The sequence below is a fragment of the Myodes glareolus genome, chromosome 23 (genome assembly GCF_982192425.1).
Source record: "Myodes glareolus chromosome 23, mMyoGla1.1, whole genome shotgun sequence".
Classification (NCBI taxonomy): Eukaryota; Metazoa; Chordata; class Mammalia; order Rodentia; family Cricetidae; genus Myodes; species Myodes glareolus.
The window spans coordinates 55,559,762-55,581,812 of record NC_142048.1 but is presented as its reverse complement, the minus strand read 5'-3'; the positions used below and the strand labels follow the sequence as shown (position 1 = coordinate 55,581,812).

At 50.6% G+C, this 22,051-nt stretch overlaps 1 protein-coding gene across 1 annotated transcript in view; it reads right to left on the bottom strand.

The window, feature by feature from the left end:
* Window positions 1-3,713: 3,713 nt before the first annotated feature.
* Window positions 3,714-22,051, bottom strand: part of Adprhl1 (ADP-ribosylhydrolase like 1) — a 37,734-nt gene continuing 19,396 nt past the window's right edge. Inside the window, exon 8 of the mRNA XM_048456381.3 lies at window positions 3,714-10,870. Coding sequence (XP_048312338.3) covers window positions 6,448-10,870 — 4,423 coding nt within the window. The 3' untranslated portion in view covers window positions 3,714-6,447. The remainder of the gene's footprint in view (window positions 10,871-22,051) is intronic.

The window sequence follows — 22,051 nt, the reverse complement described above, 5'->3', positions numbered from 1 at the left end:
CTATTATTGCTCTAGCTGCTGGGTGGTACCTGTTCACTGGGGCAATCAGTGACTGCTGACCTCAGAAAGCCCTCAGACAGCTGTTTCTGCTGGTCTGCCTCATCTGTGGTGACTTCACCTCATCCTGTGGTCTTCCGCTGAGCTGCTCAGGAGCACTGAGGAGGCCTGACAGACAGCAGGAAGAAGTGGGGGAGAGAACTTTTCCACCTCCCCTAACACAGAGAAAACCACAATACTGACATCTGCCAAAGAGGCCATCACAGAGGGCCAGGAAGCATGCCCCCTTCACAGAGAGGCGGGTTGCTCAAGAAGACATCAGGTCAGGACATGGAAGGCCCAGCCCCTGCCAGAGCTACACAGTAGGCACCATGCCCAGCACTGTATTGAGTGCTGAGGGCACACGTCCCATTAGAGGTCAAGGTCTTGCACCCTCTCCCTAGAAACCCTGGCAATCAGTGACCTTCTAGAGCGTAGAGAAGGGGCAAGAGTCTCAGGCGGCAGCACTGTCCTCAGCGGAGGAGTCCTTGTCTGGTTTGGGGGACCTTCACTGGAGAATAATGGCCACTGTCATGCTGTGAGCTGGTTGCCATGCTTTGTCCCCTCCCCCGTGTAGCTCATTCATCTCAGTTTTATTCTGGCAAAGCCACCAGGCCACGGACACTGGCAGCAGTTGGATCTCCTTGCTGGATTTCCCTAATAGCAGTTGTCCCCTGGACCCCTGCCAATGCGGCCATCTGGAAGCTCACAGTGCTCCCTGGTGGCACGGAAGGAAGAATCGAGAGTCCCTGGAACCCAGGTGCAGAAGTGGACAGCCACGGGTCTCGAGGCCTGCCAGACCCTGACAACGTCCCTGTCTTCAGCTCAGAGATGAGAATCCAGATGAAGAGAGCCCAAGGACGTGGAGAAAAGTCGCAGGAGGGGTTCCCACTCCTTTCGTGTCAGTGAGGCTGACCCACTGGAACAGCCCGCAGCAGAATTGTGCCAAAGATCCTCTTCACGAAGGGGTCCTGCCATGCAGCCTGCTGTCCTCTGTGCTTGTAGGGGAAATGCCTCAACACATTCTTAGCAGAAGAGCTCAAGGGAACTTTCTAGCAGGTTACTGTGCGTTCTGGTGGATTTAGAGATGCCATTTGTGAATAATTAGTGGTGGGCTTCTGGATACATTGAGTCAGTTCCATGCCAGGCAGCAGTGGGGCACACCTTCAATCCCAGCAGCAGGGAAGCAGAAGCAGGCTGATTTCTGCGAGTTCAAGGCCAGCCAGGGCTACAGGCTGAGTTCCAGGACAGCTAAGACTACACATAGAAACTGTGTCACAGAAAACAAACAAACAAAAAGTTCCTGTCAAAAACCCATCATAATCATAGAGTTAACTAAATTGTAGCAAATGGGCCAGAATTCAGCAAATGAACACATGAACATTCCCTGGTGCGGTCAGCGCTTCTTCATAATGTTCAGGAACCTCATGACGTCAAGCATGAAGTTTCCAATAAGAGCTTTCAAATGAAAACATATCCCATAAAAATTTGCATCATGGTTCAGTGACAGTGTTTTCCTCTCTGGACGAGAAGTCCCCACATCACCCCAAGCTCTGGCCACAGGTAGGTCCTCAGCTCGCTAGGTGCTGTCATGCTCTTGGTGACACAGGTGAGGGCTCCCACCCTTCTCATTTCAGAGTGAAGGGTTTTCCACCCAGCACTTCATCATAGGCAGAAACTGACTGCCTTGGGGGGAGGATGGTCAGTGGATTGTACTTATTCTCCTCTCATCCTCCTCACTCCTATTCTGCCTCCTTGGGTAGCCTAGGTTACTTAGACATCATGCCACACTGTGTCCCCACAGAAGGACAACATCCTCCACCTAAGCGTGGCCTGGAGACAGATTAGAAGAACCCACCTCTCTGGCTAAGAGTTAACACTGTCAAATGTATGGTTGGATGCTAAATGTTGATAATAAACTGTGATGCATCTTCATTGTAAGAACCCATTACACTTCACTGTAGGATGTCGAGAAGTCCTGACCCCCAGTTGGCAGCTGGTGGACTTTTCCCGGTACCCTGGCTATACTGAGGGAGGCAGTGTCAGTTGTATAGCCAGCTGGGCTTCGCTCATGTGGTACCGGCTTCTTGGAGCACTCCAGAGAAAGCTTGGGGAAGCCATATGATGATCACAGATGCTTTTGGCTGAAGTCCTGAAGACACAGCAACAGCCATTCCATCTGTGACAGACGTTATGCCTCTCGGAGCCTCATCAAACTTGAGGGAATCCTACAGCCTCTCTACCTTCACCAGAGAAGGAGCGCTTCCTCTGGTGGCCCAGCAGAAGGCCTGTGACTGTGAAAATACTCTTTTGTTTGCACGGCAGGATGGCTGTAGGTTCTCATTTACATGAGAGACTATGCCACAGAGGGCACAAATACTGCTCTTTCCATCAGAAGTTTGCCTCAGTTGGTACAAACTCCCTTTCCTTGGCTCACTAGATGAGCAGGTTGGTAGATAACTTCCTAAGGGCCTAACCTGGAGATGTAAATTTAGGCTTAATAAAATGCTTTTGTCAAGTGGTCTTGCCTGCTATTAATAGAGTTGCTTGAGCTAAGAGCAGGGAGGAAAAGGTGACAGCAGGAATGGTAACCACCAGGCCCAGAACAGTGGCATTTATTCGGACAACTACGTATGGGGTGGAGCTAAGATACCAATAATAGCAGGGGCAGCAGCAACAACAACAGGATCCTGATCACACAGGCCCAGGAGCTGCAAGGCTGGTTGCTGCCAAGGGCTGAGGGATCATGACTTTTTAGGGAGCTGCAAGACCTGCCCACAATTTCCTTGTTGGAAGAGAGAGCAGAAAGCCTCAGTCAGTGAGGTCTCTAAACAGGTCCAGGGAAGTTCCTGTGATGGAGTTGCTCTTCTTCCCCAGAACATGCTGAGGGCTTCTCTCCCCACACATGACATGTCTGGACAGAGCCACCATCCTTGCCGACCTGGTGCCGATATACCATGGAGTTGTTCATGCCATGCACAGCCCAGGCTTTGACCTGCTGCATTTTCTTCTCCCTTCATGGCTACTTCCTATGCAATGCACCTGTGCAGCGTGCCCGACGGTAGGTAAGAAGTGCATTGCTGTGGTCCACTTTCAGGAGTCGGTATGCGTAGAGCTCATCAGAGCTTTGTAGATCGGCAGGAGGCTCGAGGCCCTTCTCTCCCCTGGCAGGCAGTTGGTGCCTGCTTGTCTCAGAACTCTGAGAATTAGAAGGTTGCAGCCAGTCTCCTAGGCCACTGAGCTCACCATCAGAGATCTCAAACTCCCAGGACATTCATCAGATAAGGCATTGTGTCCTGAACCAGCAGGAGAGCACCTTGGGAGGAGGGTTATGCTAGAGCAGCCTGAAGACTGTACCTCCCTGGAGTGCCAGCCTATGGGAAATGGACAGGAATTTCTCATGATCAGGGACTTAAAAATACCAGTCTTGTGCCAAATCCATTTCTCTTTCTTTCTTTCTTTCTTTCTTTCTTTCTTTCTTTCTTTCTTTCTTTCTTTCTTTCTTCCTTTTAACTTTTCTCTATGTGGTGTCCCTCTCTACAGAGTTTAACACTTTCATTTTCTCACCTGGAGGTGGCGCACGCCTTTAATCCCAGCACTCGGGAGGCAGATGCAGTCGGATCTCTGTGAGTTTGAGCCCAACCTGGTCAAAAAAAAGTGCAGATATAAACGAGATATATAGATCATAATAGGAAATATAATTTATTTCCTTTTACAAAATTCCAGCTATACAATGTTAGTACAGATTCAGAGGAAACAATATAACAAAAATATTTTTTCTGATTAATCCATTTCAGAGTTTTTATATACAAAGGATAGAAACAAAACTTAGTAGGTAGTCATGGGTTGATACATAGCTAAAATGGCATCTTTGATTAGAAGAATTGGTGGTATTGACTCTGCCCAATTCTGAGAGTGACGGCCCCTGGGGAGCGTCTTACACAGTGCACAGTGCCTGCTGGCGGGCCGTGTAGCATGTATCTGCTGGGCTCACTCACCAGCTGTCCTCCCTGGGCTGCAGGTCTGTGAAAGCCTTGGAACCTGCAGTAGGGCATGAGTCGGTAAGTGGATCCTGTACCTTAAATGACCTGATGACTTAGGAGCTGAAATAAGTGGTTTTTAAAATCTGGATTTTAAGCACATCACCCTAGGTCTCAATTGTTTCCCACCTAGGACAACAGCCTGCCTGACAGACACCGCAATGAACTGTCTGCTGACCGGGTTTAGGCTTGGCAGTCGGGACTTGCCCTAATTTCAACTAGAACTGTATCAAATTGCTCACAGTCTTACTGAACAATGGGCAGAGCTGTGCCACCCTCAGCCTAAAGGCACAGGCGACTTCACAGAGGCTGTGAGACCATCGGGGACAGGCTGACCATCCTGTGCTACCTGCAATGGACCTTACTTGCTCCCTCATCAAACTTCCAGGACTTTTTAAAGATAGCAGGAGGGAAAATGCTTGTTCTTTCTTGTAAAAGTACTCCATCTTAAAACCAAACCAATGAACAAAAACCTTCAGCAAAGTCCTATTACTGATGCTTTCCAGAGGAATGCCTGGTGAGCATGTAATGTTTATCTCCTCTGTCTCTCATGCTTTTTATCAAATATCATCTCATGTTCTTTGCGGAACAAAGCATATAAGGAAAGAAGACAGGTAAATTGGTTTTGTACCTGTCTGGTGGGAGACAGCCAAACCTGGGCACTTCAAGGCTTCCAGCCATTTCCCACCTCCACGGCCATCCCTGGTGGGTGCAGATCTTGTTGATAACTCAGAAAAGGCTCACGGGAGCTCTGTGACCTCCACTGGGACCACACCTACCCTCGTGTCTCACGGCCCTTAGGAGCTAGCCTCCCAGAGACTCTGGGTAGGGGATCATTGCACCCTGTAGCTCCATGTACCCCCAATATTGATTGGCTGAGCTTGAAAAAACAAGTCAAGGCATCTATCTCCTCAGGACCCCAGGACATGGGGGATGACCCCAGGCTGAAACACAAAGGGGCACCACCCTGTGTTCAGGAAATAAATGTACTTCTGTAACTTCAGCAAAGGCTCATGAAAGGGGAGAGGAGGAGTCCTGCCTCCTACAAGGGGAGCACTGAGCTCACTACACAAACACCTGGCACTTTCTGCATGATTAGGGTCTCAGGTTCGTATGCAATGGCTCATTTGTCCACTCAGGTGTCCCTGAACTGGGTTGGGGACACCCACAGTCAGCCTCCTTAGGGATAGGACAGGACATTCTTGTTGTGGATATTTGAGTCAGAAAACAACGGAAGTTCCAGAGGATAGAGAACCCTCTCCAGAGCAGGGAGAGCCTTCTAGGGAATTTCTCAGTTGTGCGGAAAGCAACAGCAAGTCTCCAAAGGACAGAAGCCGAGGAAATCATCACTCAAAGGAGAGCATCCCGGGATGTTGATCACCACCTCGGCTTTTCTGCGGGTCTGTGGTGTGTAGGGCATCCCCACAAGTCAGGGGGTGTGGCGACCAGAGCTTGAAGAGGTGCACACTGCTCGGGTGTGTGACATGGACACATGCAAGGGTGTCTGGAAACTGCAAGTTGTTAATGGAAACGATGCCAAGCAGCGTTGCAACGACTGACTGTCCCCGTCCTCATATACCTCAGGATATAGCAAACATTCCAGACAGGCCGTCGGCAGCTGAAAACCGGAATCCTGTGCAGCTTGGCCAATGGCAGGATGGAGAGTTTCTTCATGAATCTCACTAGGGATGCCAGGCAGTCACAGTGACAGCAGAAGTGACAGTGTTTTTATCACTGCTCAGTTCTAAGCAAAAGCGTGCTTGGAACTGTGTGCCTCAGATCAACAATGGGACAGCCTCTGGTGACTCCTTGTGTTTGCCTCTCCTGCTGTCTGCTGAAGGGATAAACCAGTCTGTGACCCCCAAGGTTCTGCCTGCTGTAATCAGTAAGCCTCTGGCACCAGCTTAGAGTGAGACACGGCTTGGCAAGCATTGCTCTTACACATATGTGAGGTTCAGGTCATAGGTCATGCGTTATAGGTCACAGGCACTGAATTTTGGTGGTAGGCAGGGTCATAGTTGGGAAGCTCTGGGGAGCAGAGGACCAGAGTACAGCCCATGGCTCTGATCTCTCCTCTGCCAAGACAGAGGTGAATGTGCTGTGTTCTCCAAGTCACAGTGCTGGTCAAACACCACAAAAACCTGTGAGAGCAACGGGCCACAGCCAGCAGCCTTGGATAGCTAATGTCTTTCTCATTTTAAGAAGCCTTGCAGCTGCTTTGAACACAGGCAAGCACCAGCCATGTGCATCTCCAGAATTAGTTCATGTAAAGTGAGAGAAAACGAGGGAAGTTAATATCTGCATTCTCTCTGCAGGGGATGCTCAAAGTCATGTTCATTTGGAGACAAATGTGTTGGCTCCACGTGAGTCCTCACTTTGGGGGCTCAAAGGTATCACTGGACCTGAGGACCGTGGGCCTAAAGGACAGCTCAAAGGCTTGCTGGTCCCTGAAGCTTTGGGCACGGTATTTTGCAAAGTGCACCGACCTGTGATGCCTGTGGTCTGATAGGTCCTTTTCTGCCCTAGGGGCATTTGGGGAGCCAGACTGGGCAAGGGTTTGGAAGAGTGGTTGGCTCCCAGCGTTAGATGCGAGCCAGGGAGAGTTATCTGCTGTGTCGAGGGAGCAGACTGTGGTCCTGCTACCAGCCAGGGACTGGCCTTCTTGGGGCAGGTGCAGAACACCTCGGCTTTGCTGACTGCCAAGGATGGGGCCCACACTTGGAGGCTCCCCACCTGAGCCAGCAGTGGGTACGTCTTCAGGTGTCCTGTCCGGTTGTTCCCAGGCCTGAGGTGCTAGCTGGCTGGCCTGTCCCTGACTCTGGGTTTGTTTCTGCATAGACAGATCACAAGGCTTCCTCGGGTTCTCTGAGGTGGCTTCATCAGCCTGAAGGTTGTCTCCTTGAGTTGGGTTTCTTTCCTGCCTCCCCAGTGGTCCCAGGGGATGCTCCTGACCCCTGTTCCTGTGCCAGCTGGGACTCTCTCCCACTGGCATCTTTCCCTTCCCTACTAGGTCCTGAGAAGCCCATGCTTCTTCATGAGGTTCTGCCACACACAGCACATCTGGCTGTCCAGTTTGGTGTAATCTTGCACGCCCTGTACCAGCTACCTCTGATCCAAGGTGACTCTGTGGCCTACCCATGTCTCCCTGGGTTGCGAGACTCTCTTTGGCTTCACTCCCCAAGCTTTTTGCTTGGCGACCAGACCTGTGCTCTGCCTTCTGGGTGAGGACAGGGGGCTCTGGACCATAGGCTGGCTCCACCTGTCTGGTCTCCCCCTTTGAGGCTGGCCTTAGAGGGTGCATAGAGGAGTGTGCTTCTCCACACAAGCATTCTCTCTCAGGGGACTTCCTGTCCAGTGCCTGTTGACCCACAGCGGGCAGTTGTGAGTGGCCCAGAGACTCTGTGGGATTCTTCTGTGGTATTGGGGATGTTACACTCTCCATGGCTGTAATTTTGTTCTCTGTACCTGAACCGCTTCTCCTCAGTGCTGGCTCACTTGAAACACTTGGCAGAGACTCAGTCGACACCGGGAAAGAAACTGCAGCTCCCGTAGGCTGAACAGCCGGCACTGCCGACATGAGGAGGTGGCTCTGCACCGTGTCTTTGGAGATGCTTTCTTCAGTGGCTCTGCTCTCATCCTTTGAGGAGCTGCTTGACACCAAAGGGTGGCTGCTGGATTTTTGTGTTTTCTTGTCTTTGTAGTCCTGGACACTACCAGACCACGGCATTGTCTTGTTTTCAGGCCTTTGTGTACCATCCTGGCCATCACTGACCCGTGCCATCATCGTGGGCTCTGTGTCTTGGGTACCATCTGCTTGTGGCATTATCTTGTATTTAGTATCCTGGGTACCACCTGACTGTGATGCTACCTTCTGTCTAGGGTTTTGGGCATCACCTGTCCATACGTTTGTTTTGTTTTTAGCATCTTGGGTATCTTCCATCTGTGACACTGCCTTGTCTTCAGGGTCCTGGGCACTGTGTGGCTGTGGTGTTATCTTTTGTTCATTATCCTGGGTACCACCTGGCCATAGTGTCACCTGTTTAGTGCCTTGGGTACTATCTTGCTGTAGTGTTGTCTTGTGTTCAACATTCTGGGTACCACTAGGCCTCGGTGCTGTCTTGTGCTTAGGCTCCTGGGAAGTACCTAGATGTGGTGTTGGATTGGGTTCAGCATCCTGGCACACATGTGGCTGTAGTTTCAGACTGTGTGCCTTGTTCTGGGCTCCACTTGCCAATGATGGTGGCTTGCGTTTAACATCTTGGGCACCACTTGTCTGTGGCAGTTTCTTGTGTTCAGCATCCTCGGAGTCATCCATATATGGTATTATCTTGTGTTCAGCATCCTTGGAGTCTCCCGTATGTGGTATTGTCTTGTGTTCGGCATCCTTGGAGTCACCCATATGTGGTATTGTCTTGTGTTCAGCATCCTTGGAGTCACCCGTATGTGGTATTGTCTTGTGTTCAGCATCCTTGGAGTCTCCCGTATGTGGTATTGTCTTGTGTTCAGCGTTCTGAGCATCAGCTGACCATACTATTATCTTATATTTAGGGTTCTGGGTACCACTTGGCTGTGGTATTGTAAGACCAGTGACAGTCCCAATAGCTGACACCTCCCCAGAAGCTTTGATACTTGTAATAGGCTGTTTATCTAATGTGGACTGGTTGTTAAGGCCCAAAACACTGCTGACGTTTTCCTGAGTGACGCTTGAGGGCGAAGCCGAATCCTTCGTGGGCCCTTTACACTCTTCCTGCCCAAACTGAATGTTCTTGCCTGGTGCTATAGAATTCTCAGGCTTTATGCAGCCCTGGAGTGATACCAGCACTGTGGGGGATACCCCTTGCTGGAGGTCAGAGGCCGAGCTGGTGCCCACTCCTGCATATTGTCCCCCAACAGTGGGATGACTTGGGGTGCCATGGCTAGTGGTAGGGGCTTCCTTTGACTCTGGACATAGATGCCTTCCCCAGTTGAGGTCAGAGATGTTCTCCTCTGAAGTGCCACTGAACTCCCCGAGGTCCTGTGACTTCTCAAGGGCGTGGTTTTTCTCTATTCCACCAGGAAAAGATTTCGAAGGCATTGGAATTAGGAATAACTGTGAGGCATCACCATCTGCATGGGTGTCATCTCTTAGGTCTTCCTGGCGTCCGCCTTCCACCGCAGACTGGGGACTCCCTGGCCTCCCAAGGGGTTGGTTCAGTATTGTTGGGGCCTGGGAACCCCTCCTGTCCTCATTCACAGTGGAAAACACTGCTTCTTTATTTTCAGTCCTCTCCTCTCCTCTCGGAACCTGAGAACGATTGTCTTCATGACTCGTCGCACGCTGCAGGGGCCCAGGGGAAGAAGGCATTTCGTGAACAACAGGAAGCTGTACTGTTATCTGTGGAGACTTGATAGAGGGCTGTGTTCGCCGCTCAGCCTGGACCGCTAAAGAGGGTTGGAAGGGGACCGGTGACACCGCCTCATGTTCTGGCAGGTGCCTCTGGATGGCAAAGAAGGGCTCTCTTCCTGAGCCTGAAGGTGTCCTTTCTTCTTCATCCTCGGAGCTGTACACAGTCATGGTGATTTCAGGGGTCTCTTCTAGGTCATCCTCCACTCCCTGGGTACCAGTTGCCACCTCTTGTGTGCTGGGCTCTGCTGTTCTGTCCTTCTCGACTACGGCAGTATCTCTGGAGCTGTCCAGTCCAAGTGGGGACAACACTGGTATATAGCCAGGCAGGGCTTGGCCTTTGGTAGGCATGCCGGAGAAACCCGTGTTCGCACCCACGTGACTATCCACACAAGTCACTGCCTGGGACACTGAGGACTTTAATTGTTCCTGGTGCTCCTCGTTTATGAGTCCTGGTGATTTGTTTCCTCTGGGTTCCAGGTTTTCTGCGTCGGAGGACATGACGTTTTCTCCAGTGGGCCAACGTCTGGACTCGGCGTGACTAAGTTTCGCACAATGGGACAACCAACTCTGGGGGCCGCAGACAATGGTGGCGATGCTGAGGGCTGGCAGGGGCTCAGCTGTGCAGGCCAGAAACCGGGCAGGGGGAGTTCGGGTACAGCTGGTAGCCATGGTGGCTGTGTGGAGGACCCGCACCTGTGGCCTGTGCTCCTTCTTCTTCTGGAGGCTCTTGCTCTTTCGTCCGTCTCTGTGCAGGGGCAGCACACCAGCCTCCGAGTGCAGGCAGCCGCTCTGCTCAAATCTTTCCCTCAGCTTGGAGAGGATGGAGCTCCGGCCCACAATCCGCGGCAGGAAGCCCCTGGCAGCTCCAGTCCGCTGAGCAGGGGGCTTCTGGCGTTCCTCTTTCTCCTTAGCTTCCTTCTCCTCTGCAGCCAAGAACTTCTTCAGGATGTTTTTCACAGTGTTCTTCCCACTCGAGGGGCTCCACCGCGGCTTCTCACTGCCTGGGGTCCTCTGGCTGACACTGTTGGCTCCTTCCTTGGTCTTTTCTAGGAGCTTGTTGATAGTGGCGTTTACAAAACTTTTACCAGGTCCTTGCTTGTCCTTGGAGATCAGCCGGCCCACTTCCCGGGTCTTCTTGAGATGGGGTTCCCGGCCAGTGCCCATGAACTTAGCCTGTAGAAGCTGGAACCGTGTGGGTCTCCGGCCCACGTCCTGGAGTTGGGATGGGTAGTTGGCCCTGGTTGCTTTGTCGTCTGCCTTCTGGGGTCCATCTTCCCGGTCCAAGACATAAAGCAGGAGGCTGTTGAGGAGGGTGCGGGCTGCCTCATCACATGTCCTGCTGATCTTCTTCTTCAGGGTCTGTGAGTCCATGGCCATCTTCTCTCGGAAAATCTTGTTGTTCTTGGAGCTGTAGGAAAACAAACAAAAATTAAAAAAAAAAACAGAACAATGGTCACATATTTTATTGTTATTTTTGAAAGATTACTCTTTTTCTTTTTGGTTTCTCTAGACAGGATTTCTCTGTGTAACAGGTCTGGCTGTCCTGAAATTCACTTCATAGACCAGGCTGGCCTCAAACTCACAGAGACCTGCCTGCCTCTGCCTCCCGAGTGTTGGGATTCAAGGTGTGCACCACCACTGCCAGGCTGAAAGATTCCTCTGATCCTGGTTAGTTTCATGTCACCTGACACACCTGATCGGAAGGGGTCTCGATTGCATAACATAGGCCGTAGGCAGGCAAATCTACAGGGCATTTTAGTGATTGATGGGGGAGAGCCCAGTCCATTGTGAGTGGTGCTGCCCCTGGGCTGCTGGTCCTGGGGCCTATTAAAATAAACAGGCTGAGCAAGAGATGGGGAGCAGCCCCAGTCAGAGCACATTAGCAGCACACCACCATGGCCTGTGCATCAGGCCTCCAGGTTCCTGCCCTGGCTTCCTTTGACAACGAACACTGCTGTAGAAGCCCAAGCCGAATGAGCCTCCCCCCCTCCCCAAGCTGTTCTGGTCATGGTGTTTCATCACGGCTAAGACAGCATCAGAGCCCCTGGGGGACCCTGGGGGCAGGTTCTCAGGAGTCAGGTCCTATTGGGTCTTCAGGCTGATCTGGTCCTGAGCATTACCAGGGACAAGGAGGTGCTCTCCATGCCTGAGACCAGCATGCACTGAGAGAGCTGACATAGAAATAGGGGTATTAAATAAGAGCTGCGTGGTGAGCACTCCCAAAGCCTCGGGGGTGTGAGTAAGCACGGCCCACGGCAATGACCACAGGGTAAAAATAACCAGCCTAAGCAGCAACTGTGCTGCACACCACCAAGAAGGCCATTGTTCTGAGTAATCAGGACCTGGCGGCCAATCCTGCCCACCAGGAAGCGGCTGCTGTGTCCTTGGCTAGAGTAAACCAATCCTGCAGCAGCCCCAACACTCCCTTGGGCCCCGAGAGAGTGAAACTGTTTTGGAGTTGAGAAGACTGCAGACTCAGAGCTCAGGCTTGCCCCTGTGACAACTGGGTGTCACGGTCCTGCCTGCCTGACCTGTCTCCCATCCAGATTGCCTGTGGACGTGTCTCTCCAGACTCATCTGGTCACCTGTGGAAGCTGCCCTGGGTGGAGAGAGACCTCCTTTCACCGGAAGGGGCTCACCCTCCTCGGACAGCATCGGCAGAGGGATTGTCGGGGGTCTGTGTTCCCTGAAAAGCCACCTGTGGGTCTTCACAGCTGTAGAGGGAGCGGGGCGGGGGTGGGGCTGGTTATGTGCAGCTGCTGGGCATGAGGGAATCTGTACACAGCTCCATGGATGTGAGGTGGTCCCAGATCTCCTGCCTCTGAGGTAAGATGGTGCTGTCTTGGATGTGGCTTAGTTTTGGTTGTAGGTGGTGTTTTTTTCCTTTCCCGAGGCATTTGGAACTGACCGTCAGGTCATGGACTTCTACATCTCGGGGCTGGTTTTTGGCAGCTGCCTAGATACAAGCTTCTGTCTGGATATCTTGGGTCACACAGGCACACTGCATGCCTATGAACTAAGCCCTTACACCCCAAATTCCTCCTCCTATTAACCGTGCCCCTTGGGCACACAGGAGCTTTCCTGGCCCACGCTCCCTACAGCCACAGGGCCAAGCTTTAAGACTTGTCAGACTGTCACTGGCTCCAGGAAATGTTCCCCGCCCCTCTTTCAGGCTTGCCTGTCTCTCACACACACAACTGAGCCTGACAGCCAACAGTGTCCATGCTCTTGATGGCCATAGGCCACATGACCAGAATCCTCCACTGCCAGCCACACCCAGTAGCCTCTGCTCCCGAGGACAACACCATCTCCCATCCACCTCGCCCTAGACTGGGCACCGTCACACCTTTCCCATGTTGTCCTTCTTGGGCCACCATCCTCTGTGGGTCTGGTTTCAGGATGTACCCACTGTTCCATTATGAGTACCAGCACACAGGACCTCAAGCGGGGCTTGGAACCCAGCACAGGCTGAATTCACACATGGGCAATGACAAATTCCGTACCCTCCAGCAGGGTCTGGACTGGCCTATGCACACTTTACTCTACAGTCTCCAGGAGGAGCTTAGCAATTAGCACTACCAGCTCCCAACTAGGTGCCCCACGCCGGGCCACAAGAGTTCCCAGGAGCCACGGAGCCTGTGGAGACCCGAGGGTCTTGCTCCCCAGGCCTGGGATGCGGATGGACTCACCTGGCTCAGGTGCTGTGAAGAAGCTCAAAGGGCCTGTGTACCTGCTTGGAGCTTTGTGGTCACACAGTTTGTGAGGCCAGCTAGGCTATTTCAACGGTCTTAGCGACTTCTCAGGTGAGTCATTGCGATGACTGAAATAACCATACCGATGACATGTAGCGAAGATATTCTGACCGACTGACTAAAGGCCACGAGCCCAACCATGCAGGGCATTGAGTATCATTCCCAAGTTCCTCTGAGGGCTCCTGAGCCCATGGTCTAAAGGGAGACATGAGAAACCCAGCTGGTATTAACTGTCCAGCGTCTCCCACCACAACGTAGCCTCTCCACATGCCACATGCCAGGGTTCCACATGCCAGGGTGCTCTGGGTAGTGTGTAAGTAGGACACTTTTGGGGAGGCTTGCCAAGTCTCCTTAGATCAAGAGAGCCAGTGTGTCTAAATGCAGCTTGGCTGTCTGGGCCAAAGCCACGCACATCCCAAGTCAGCTCACAATCAGTTAGCAGCCAGCACGTGGCCAAGGTGCTGTCCGACAGCTCATCACCTGCCCATCACCAGGGACCAACACTTGAGGCCACTTGCGGCCTTCAGCCTGACTTCTTCAGCAGACACGAAAAGGGGATTTCGCTAGCAGCTCCGGATGGAGTCTCACAAAGTTCCTCAAAGCTCCCATGATAATCTCAGGTGTTTTCATTCGAGCAGACACTTTCCTAAGGGTTATGGGCCAGGATTAGCAGATTAGAGCAGGTACTTAAGTTCTTTTCTGGTGGGCCACACCATGGCCCTCTCACACCTGGCCCTCACATTGTGACCCTGTCACACCGTGGCCCTCATTCCGTGGCCCTCACTCCGTGACCGTGTCACTCCATGGCCCTGTCACGCCGTGGACCTACAGCAGGAGAGGGTGTGTGCACTGTAAATGAGGAATAAAGGGGGCTTTCACAGCTCACTCCAATCAGTCAAAATTGTGTTTAACAATCATTATTAGCCAAAACTTTTTCGTTTGTGTAAATCTCTCTCTGCTTAGCATCTCCCAGGCCATGCACTGTAGCATGAGTGAGATTCTGTCCTCTTCTGGACCCTGTCTTTCATGTTCTCCCAACTTTTGGCCGGTATAAGGTGAAGAAGAAAGCCTCGGGGAAAAAATTCTGGCCCTGTCTCACCTTGAGATCTTTGCTTTTAGTTCATCTGCCTGAGGCATTCTGTCCTTGAAACAGCTTGTGCCAGGCCCTCAGGGTAATTGTAAGCAGCCCACAGCTGCTCCCTAGCACTTCCTCAGGATAACTGGTCACTGTGGGACCACACTGAGTTCCTGGTGCGATTCTAAGAGCCATTCTATTTCTACCCACAAGCCTCTACTGCAACAAAAGCTTCATGTGGATAGGAAGTTTGTTTTCTCTTCCACTTCACTCCAGTGCCCACAAAGGTCCCAGCATGAGGGCCAGCCTTGGCAGAGGCCTGTGGATGGAGTGGTGAGGCCCCTGTAGATACCTGGCTCACCTGGCTCTGTGAGGCCACCCCCTCCTACCCCTGTGCTCTCCTCGCTCCAGCGCCAGCCTATGGACCTGTTTCCTCCCGGCAGCGAAGCTTCCCTCTCCCCTAGCAAGATGCTGCCCACCCTCCACATTTCACTTCAGGGCCCCTTTCAAGGTGTCAGTCCTAGCTGTGAGCCCTAGGCCACAATCCTCGGGAGATTTCTCTGTGCTCTGTCTCCTGAGGTCCACGCCATCTCTTGTGGTGTCCTCCCACCCACCCCACCCCAGTTCTGAGCCACTGGTACCTCTGGCTTAATCTTAATCAGAACTTTCCAGAATCTTCATACTCTCACCAAAGCCCCAGGATAGCTTGTGGGGGCCTTATGCTGCCTGTGTGAGATGCTCTGCTCGGCGGCAGTGTAAAAACATGACTAAGCCCATTTTCCATGTCCCTGAGGTACTTGGATGAGCTATAGAAGCTGGCCCAGGATGGAACAGAATCTTCCCCTCCATGGCCAACACAAACAAGGGGCCCATAAACCTTCCTAATTTAGGCCTCAGTAGCAGGCAGGCAAGGTCATTTGGGAAAGGAGACTAGACAATCATCTCGGGACACACCCAGTCCGCTCAGTCCTAAGGAACGCCACCAGCACTTTTACTGAAGACAGAGGACAGCAGCCCTCAAGCCCTGCCTACCCCCATTTGAGCACACACAGCCTTGGGTCAGTCCAGTTCCTCATCAGCTGTGAGCAGTAGAGCCTCACTGGGCTGCCCCACGGTCGGGGGCTACGCCAGGGTCACCGGCCTCTGCTCTGAGCCTTCTCTGGCAGAGAGTGCTCCTCTGCCTCGGTTGCCTTGCAGGAGAAGTGGGGTCTCAAATAAACTCCGGGGCTCAGCATGGCTGCCAGGTATCTGCCAGAGGGACCCGTTTCTTAGCCTGTGAGAGCAGCACATCCTGAACCACACTGCTACTGCAGGACACACAGGGCCCATGGCCAATTGTCATTTATAAAGTATGCTGGGGTTGCTACCATTTCTTACTCCCCTCAGAACAAGCTGTGTGCCCAACAAGGGATATGTCAGGACATATTTTTTATGGACTGTTTTATCTTTCTCCTAGTTAGCTTCTGCTATTGCCTTGATAGCCCACTGTTATCTGAGGGAATCTCAACTGTGGGGTTGCCTCAATCAGACTGGACTCTGGGCATGCAGGATCAATCCACGGTAGGAGGTGGCACCTTGGCCAGGTGGTCTTGGGTGGTATAGGAAGTTAGGGGAGCATGACCCAGTGAGCAAGTCAGTAAGCCACATTCTTCCATGGCTCCTGACTCCAGGTTCCTGCCTCGAGTTCCTGCCCTGACTTCCCTCAATAATAGATTATGACAGACCTGTAAGTATAAGCAGAAATAAACCTCTCTTCTATAATTTGTTTTTGGTTATGATGTTTATGACATTAACAGAAAGGCAAACCAGAACATGATTATTCCCATATTCCTTACCCCAAAACTGAGGCCTGAGGGCCCTGCTCATCCTGCCTAGGACATGGTGGATAATTGTTAACTCTGCTGAGGGACCACCATGTTTTATTTTTATGGTCATCCTTTCTGGGAGCCTCTCCGCAAAAGCCATGGACAGCAGAGGAGCAGGTCTCCATGCTTGGGGGACAATGGCCTTTGCCTGTCACCCCTCATCCTCTTTGGGCCAATAGACAGAGTCCCAGCTGCTCCATCAGCCTCCACTAGGTCCTCATGGTCGCTCTGGAAAGGCGAGGTGGCCATGAGACTAGGGACCCTCTGAGGCCACCCTCATAATTTGGTCAGGAGCCCATTTGTGGTGGTGGCATCCAGCCACCCAGTTGTTGACAGGCCTGAGCAGTGTCTGGTCATCAAGCAGGGCACCCACATAGGGACTTTTAATGCTGTGCAGTCCTGATCAACTTCCACAGACCAGTAACCATCTGTCTCAAGGACCTGATTCCCGGGCCAGTGACCAAGGGCTCCATGCATGCAATTGCCAAGTTAGGCTTAGAGGAGAGACGCAATCTAGGTTCATTTTTAGTTTTTATAAGAAAGACTGCACTCTGATTTTCAGGTTTTCTTGGGGTGGAACCAACCCAGGACCTTGTGCTTCCTAGGTACACACTCTGCTAGTGAGCTACCTTCCTCCACTAAGACTGGTTTTATTAATAATGGGGTCTTTTAAAGTGGAGATTCTGATATGTTACTAGCAGGTATAATGTTAGGCTTATGTATGATGAAAACCATATCCCTAAGAGAAAGAGTACTTTCCAAACAACCCAGAAGACCCAGCGAGGGATTCAGGGAGAGTGTCTGTGAGATGCTCCACGTCACTGTTCCAGGATGAGCCATGGAGCCAGTGTTAGTCTTGCCTGTTGCCTGTCATCTGTAAACTCACAGTAACAGTGACTACCGTCCAGGGGAGCTCTGCAGTAGATGTGTGCTGACTTCTGTCCTTTGTGCAACTGGGTGACTATGGATGGAATCCTGAATTGGAATCTGAATGTCAGCGCTATCCTGGAATAGGCTTGTCTCAAGATTGGTGGGTGGTTGCCTTGGCCATGGGAGCCCTGCTATTGCACTTGGGTTCAGCATGTGTGGCTATAGGTGTGACAGATCAGTGTCTGTTCATCAGGCTGTGAGGGACACAGGACAGCCATCACCTGGGTTGACCCAGGCCTAAGAGTTGGGCACTTTTCAGTGTGTCAAAATACAAGAAGGAGTAAAGGGTTCTGGGAATATTGCTCTGTTGATGGACAGCTACTGCATTGTGCTGCTCTGCAGAGACTGTGGCAGGTGAAAGGCTGAGAGTAGACATGGGTGAGCAGGTTCCTGATCTCTGCGTGCTGAGGATGCGCACAGAGAAGTAGATTAAAAGGGGCCATGGTGAGACAATCGGCAAACTGTAGAATGTAAAATATCATAGTATTTCAGAGTAGCATGCTAGTACACAGGACATTAGAATTCCAGCCAGGTCAGCCCTTCTGATATACAATGGTGAGAGAAGAACATGCTTGTTCAGAAAATTTATGGAGACATTTATGACAAAAAAAACCCCAAGGATGTAGTTATGTGGTTTGTTGTCAAGAAAATTCAGGAAAAAATGTGTGTGTGTGTGTGTGTGTCTGTGTATCTCTGCATCTGTGTTTCTGTAGCTGTGTCTCTGTGGCTGTCTGTTTCTTTCTCTCTCTCTCTCTCTCTCTCTCTCTCTCTCTCTCTCTCTCTCTCTCTCTGAGGCAGGTCTCACTTTGTAGCCAAACCTAGCTAGCCTAGAGCTTACTATGCAGGCTGGACTCAAATTTGTGGTGATCCTCCTGGATTAGCCTCCCAAGAACTGAAATTATAGGTGTAACCCTCTGTCACACTTGACTTTAAAAACACATTTGAAATCATCTGGGGCCAGAAATGACAGTGCACATCTGTCATCCAGGTCCTCAGGAGGTGGGGACTGGAAGATTGCGATTTTGAGGGCAGTTTGGGGTTGAGAACTTATCTCAAAAAGAGGGAGAAAAGAAAGGAAGCATGGAGTGAGGAAAGATTGGCCTGAAAACAATCAAGATAGGGATGAGAAACAAAAGCACAAAGTCATGATGTAACAAGAGGGAGTCAAGGACGCTGACTACACCACAGGGCATGAGAGGGTTTCAGAGCTTCCTCGGGATTTGGGGTGAGCGCTGTGGAGGTAGATGCTCTCCAAGTTGTCATTACTAGGACTGCTAGTCACAAACCCAAGGAAGAGGGGAAGTGGTCCTGAGTGACCCCCACAGGAATCGTGGGAGGGTGAGTAGATCACAGATATATGGCCCAAATGGTTGTGTAAGGGGCTATGATTTGGGAAAACATTGCCTTAAGACAATCGCCAAAAGACTTAAGATAAGTAAGTCTGCGGTGAACTCAGCAAGGGATTCAGGACAAAGTCAGAGCTCTGTGCACTGGTGGCCGGGATTTCTATAACACTGCTCTCTTATTTATGATGTGGCCATCTGAGGGTATGAGCCCCCACTTTCATAGCCATGACAATTCTTTATTTAGAACATTTGGAGCGGTCTCTCAACTTATTTCTATTTAACAGGGACACATACATTAGTCCGGCATCAGTTTTAACGTTAGAGAGGTAATGTAGCTCAATGACCTAAAAGACATTTCCAACCTAACAGAACCGTTGGGGTGGATTTTAATGATGGAGATTTTACTCAGACATTCAAATTGAACATCAGATTGGACGTTTTCAGGGTTTTCCACCCACATTCAAGCCCGGTGTACTGTACTGACCCACCAGGCCATGCTCTCGGCCTTCCCTCTAGGAAGGGGAGGCTATGGGAGACACAGAGGCCACTGGGGCTGGGATCAGAGTGAAAAGTGTGGCTTGTCACACTGGATTTAAGCTCCTCTGACTGCTCAGTCCCGAGGGAGACCCTCTGGTCTCTAGAGCCTGGATCTCTCACCTGCAAACAGGCACACCAACGCTATCGACCTCATGGAAAGCCTGGATTAAGGGAAATTCATGCTCAGCAGTAGGAGCTGTTATTACCGCGAGACTGGGAAAGCCAGGCACCAAAACAGAGCTACAGCTCAGCTGGCATTTGGCTGAACTCCACCTGTGAGTCGCAAAGGGGTATTTGAACCTGGGGTTACATGAGCTTTGCCAGTTGTCTCGTTTGTTGTTGGCTTTTATTTTCTGTTCAAGACAGGGTCTTGCCCTGTAACTCTGGTCTTATACCGGTTATGTAGCTATGGCTGTCCTCAAAATTGTGATCCTCCTGCCTCTGCCTCCAAAGGACTGATATTATGAGTGTTTATCATTGCCACATGCATAAGAATCTAATTTTGTCAATCTCTGAAGAGTCTGTCATCTTGTCTAGCTGACTTACTCCCACCAAGTGTTAGAAAGGAATGGCATCCATATTACCCACCTCTTATCTGGCTTTCAGATATAAAAACCTTGGAAAAATGATTTCAAATATAAATGAAGGACATTGGGCTGGGGTTATGGCTCAGTGATAGAGCACTTAGCTAGCCCTGGACTTGGTTCCATCTCCACATGTGTTCTCTCTCTCTCTCTCTCTCTTTCTCTCTCTCTCTCTCTTTCCAGAGATTTTAGGGAAATGAATCTAAATTAGCCTGAATTCTAGACCTTGTGTCTCCTGACCAGCCTTGTCCTTATGATGCACATTTCTCTTCTGGGAACACGGCTCTCTGCTGGGGAACCACAGCACAAGTTCTCGTATGTTCTTGAGAACACACTGGATCATTCTGGACATTTGCTTCTCAGTCTTAGCCCCAGATTCAGCTCACATGACCACGCCTCTAGACCAACAGAGGGTCTTGCCCTTGGTTTAGGCAGAGAACGGCACAGAAGGTTACAGCTATGACCCACACCTTTCTGTAAGTCACCCCAGTTTGTCACCCAGGAATAAGAAACACTGATCCCTCTGAAACCTAATGTGCAGATGTGTGACCTTGCGTGTGGGCCCCACACCAGCCGAAGTGGGCATGTGACACTTAGTCTAAAGTACTGTGCCCGCAAGGGGAGCTTGTTCCTCACTTCAAGGATAAAACTAGGGGACAAGAAAACATTGCCTGTGACACAATTTCAAAACTAGGAAAGTAAAATAGACATCCTAGGAGGAAATGTGGCCTCCTGCACTACCTGTAGAGATAAATGTTGTTTGCACAAGAGATGCGCAAGACTGAGTGAATCAGAAGGATCCAAGTCTGAGGCCATCGCCACATACACAGTGAAATCCTATCTCAATAAAACAACACAAGACTATGAATGTTATAACTGGGGGTGGTGGCTCCTTTAATTTCAGGAGGTGGAGGCAGACAGATATCTGTATGTGTTCTAGGATAGCCAGGGCTATGTATAACCCTTTCTTGAAACAAAAAACAAATGAACAGAAAAGCCACAACAATCTAAGATTCCGTTCAGGGTCTGAGTAAATGAACTATGCCACACTTATCCCATGGAGGATCAGTTAGGAAAATAGCCAGTATGTGTACATGGACACTCTCATACATACATGCAGAGTGATACAAGAGATAAATTGATAAGCCATGTTAGTGGGAAAAGCCAGGAGCAAGGGTATACATATACGGCTACTCTAATCCTTTGTATGGTAGGAAACAGGTGTACACAGCACACATGTGGTGCGGGAGAATTATCTGTATTCTGTCAATTATATTTTAATAAAACGCTGATTGGCCAGGCAGGCAGTATAGGCGGGAAAGCCAGACAGGAAGTAGGGGTGGAGCAAAGAGACTGGGAGTATTCTGGAAGCAGAAGCTCTCTCTCAGCCACTCCTGCGCAGACCACCGAAGAGGCAGCATGTAACTTGCCCAGCTGAGAAAGGTATGGAGCCAATGTGGCTAATGTAGATAAAGATAATGGGGTAACATAAGTTATAAGAGTTAACAAGAAGCCTGACCTAATGGGCCAATCAGTTTATAACCTTAAGGAGTCCTGTGTGTGATTTTCTTTGTTGCTTGCCGGCTGTTGGGGTACTGGGCTGGACAGAAACCCCAACAAGCCGGCCCCACATGTTACATATGGCGCCCAGACGTGGATAACTGAATCCACAGAAAGCTTGAGAAAGCTTGGGAAAGAATAGAGTAAATCATGGTTTCTTGGTAGCAGCAATTTCTCGGTTCTGCTCTGCTTGCTAAAGGCAAGCAAATGCTCTCATCTAAGAGAGGCTTCCTGACTCAGCCTTAGCTGCAAAACTTTGTAGCTCATTAAGAGGTCCTGCCGTGAAACACTTAAACAGTGTTGGTGAAAAGCTGAACACATGCTTTTCGGTTTTCAGTCGTAGCAGGAAAAAAGCTGTGCTGTTTTAAAATGCCGGTTTTCTGGGCCGTCCTGCCAGGGCAAACTCTGACTCTTTCAGGCAGGCAGTCAGACTGAGTGTGGTCTGTGAGCAGAATGCTGCAGCTTGCTTGCTGGCAAGGACCTTGAAACGCCATAGAGTTGTGGCAGTGAACACAGCTCTGGCTGGTACCTCAGCCTTGAGGCTGAAATGCTAAGGAATGAGCTGGATCTAGCCGTCAAAGCCACGGCTCTCCATATTGCTTAGTAAATTAATGGCTCATGTGGTCAGAAAAAGAAAAATATACAGTAAAGAGAGATTCAAAGAGGAAGAAAACCTCTAAATGGTTTACAGTGTGTATATGCAGGCTAAAAGTTAAAGTTCTTAAAGTTAAAAGGAAAGAAAGAGAGTAGTTGGGTGTGGTGGTACACACCTTTAATCCCAATGCCTGGGAGGCAGAGGCATATTGACCTCTGAGACTTTAAGGGGCAGAGGTAGTTGACCTCTGTGACTTCAGGGTGTGGTAGCACACACCTTTAATCCCAATGCCTGGGAGGCAGAGACAGACAGATCTCTGAGTTCAAGGTGTGGTAGCAAACACCT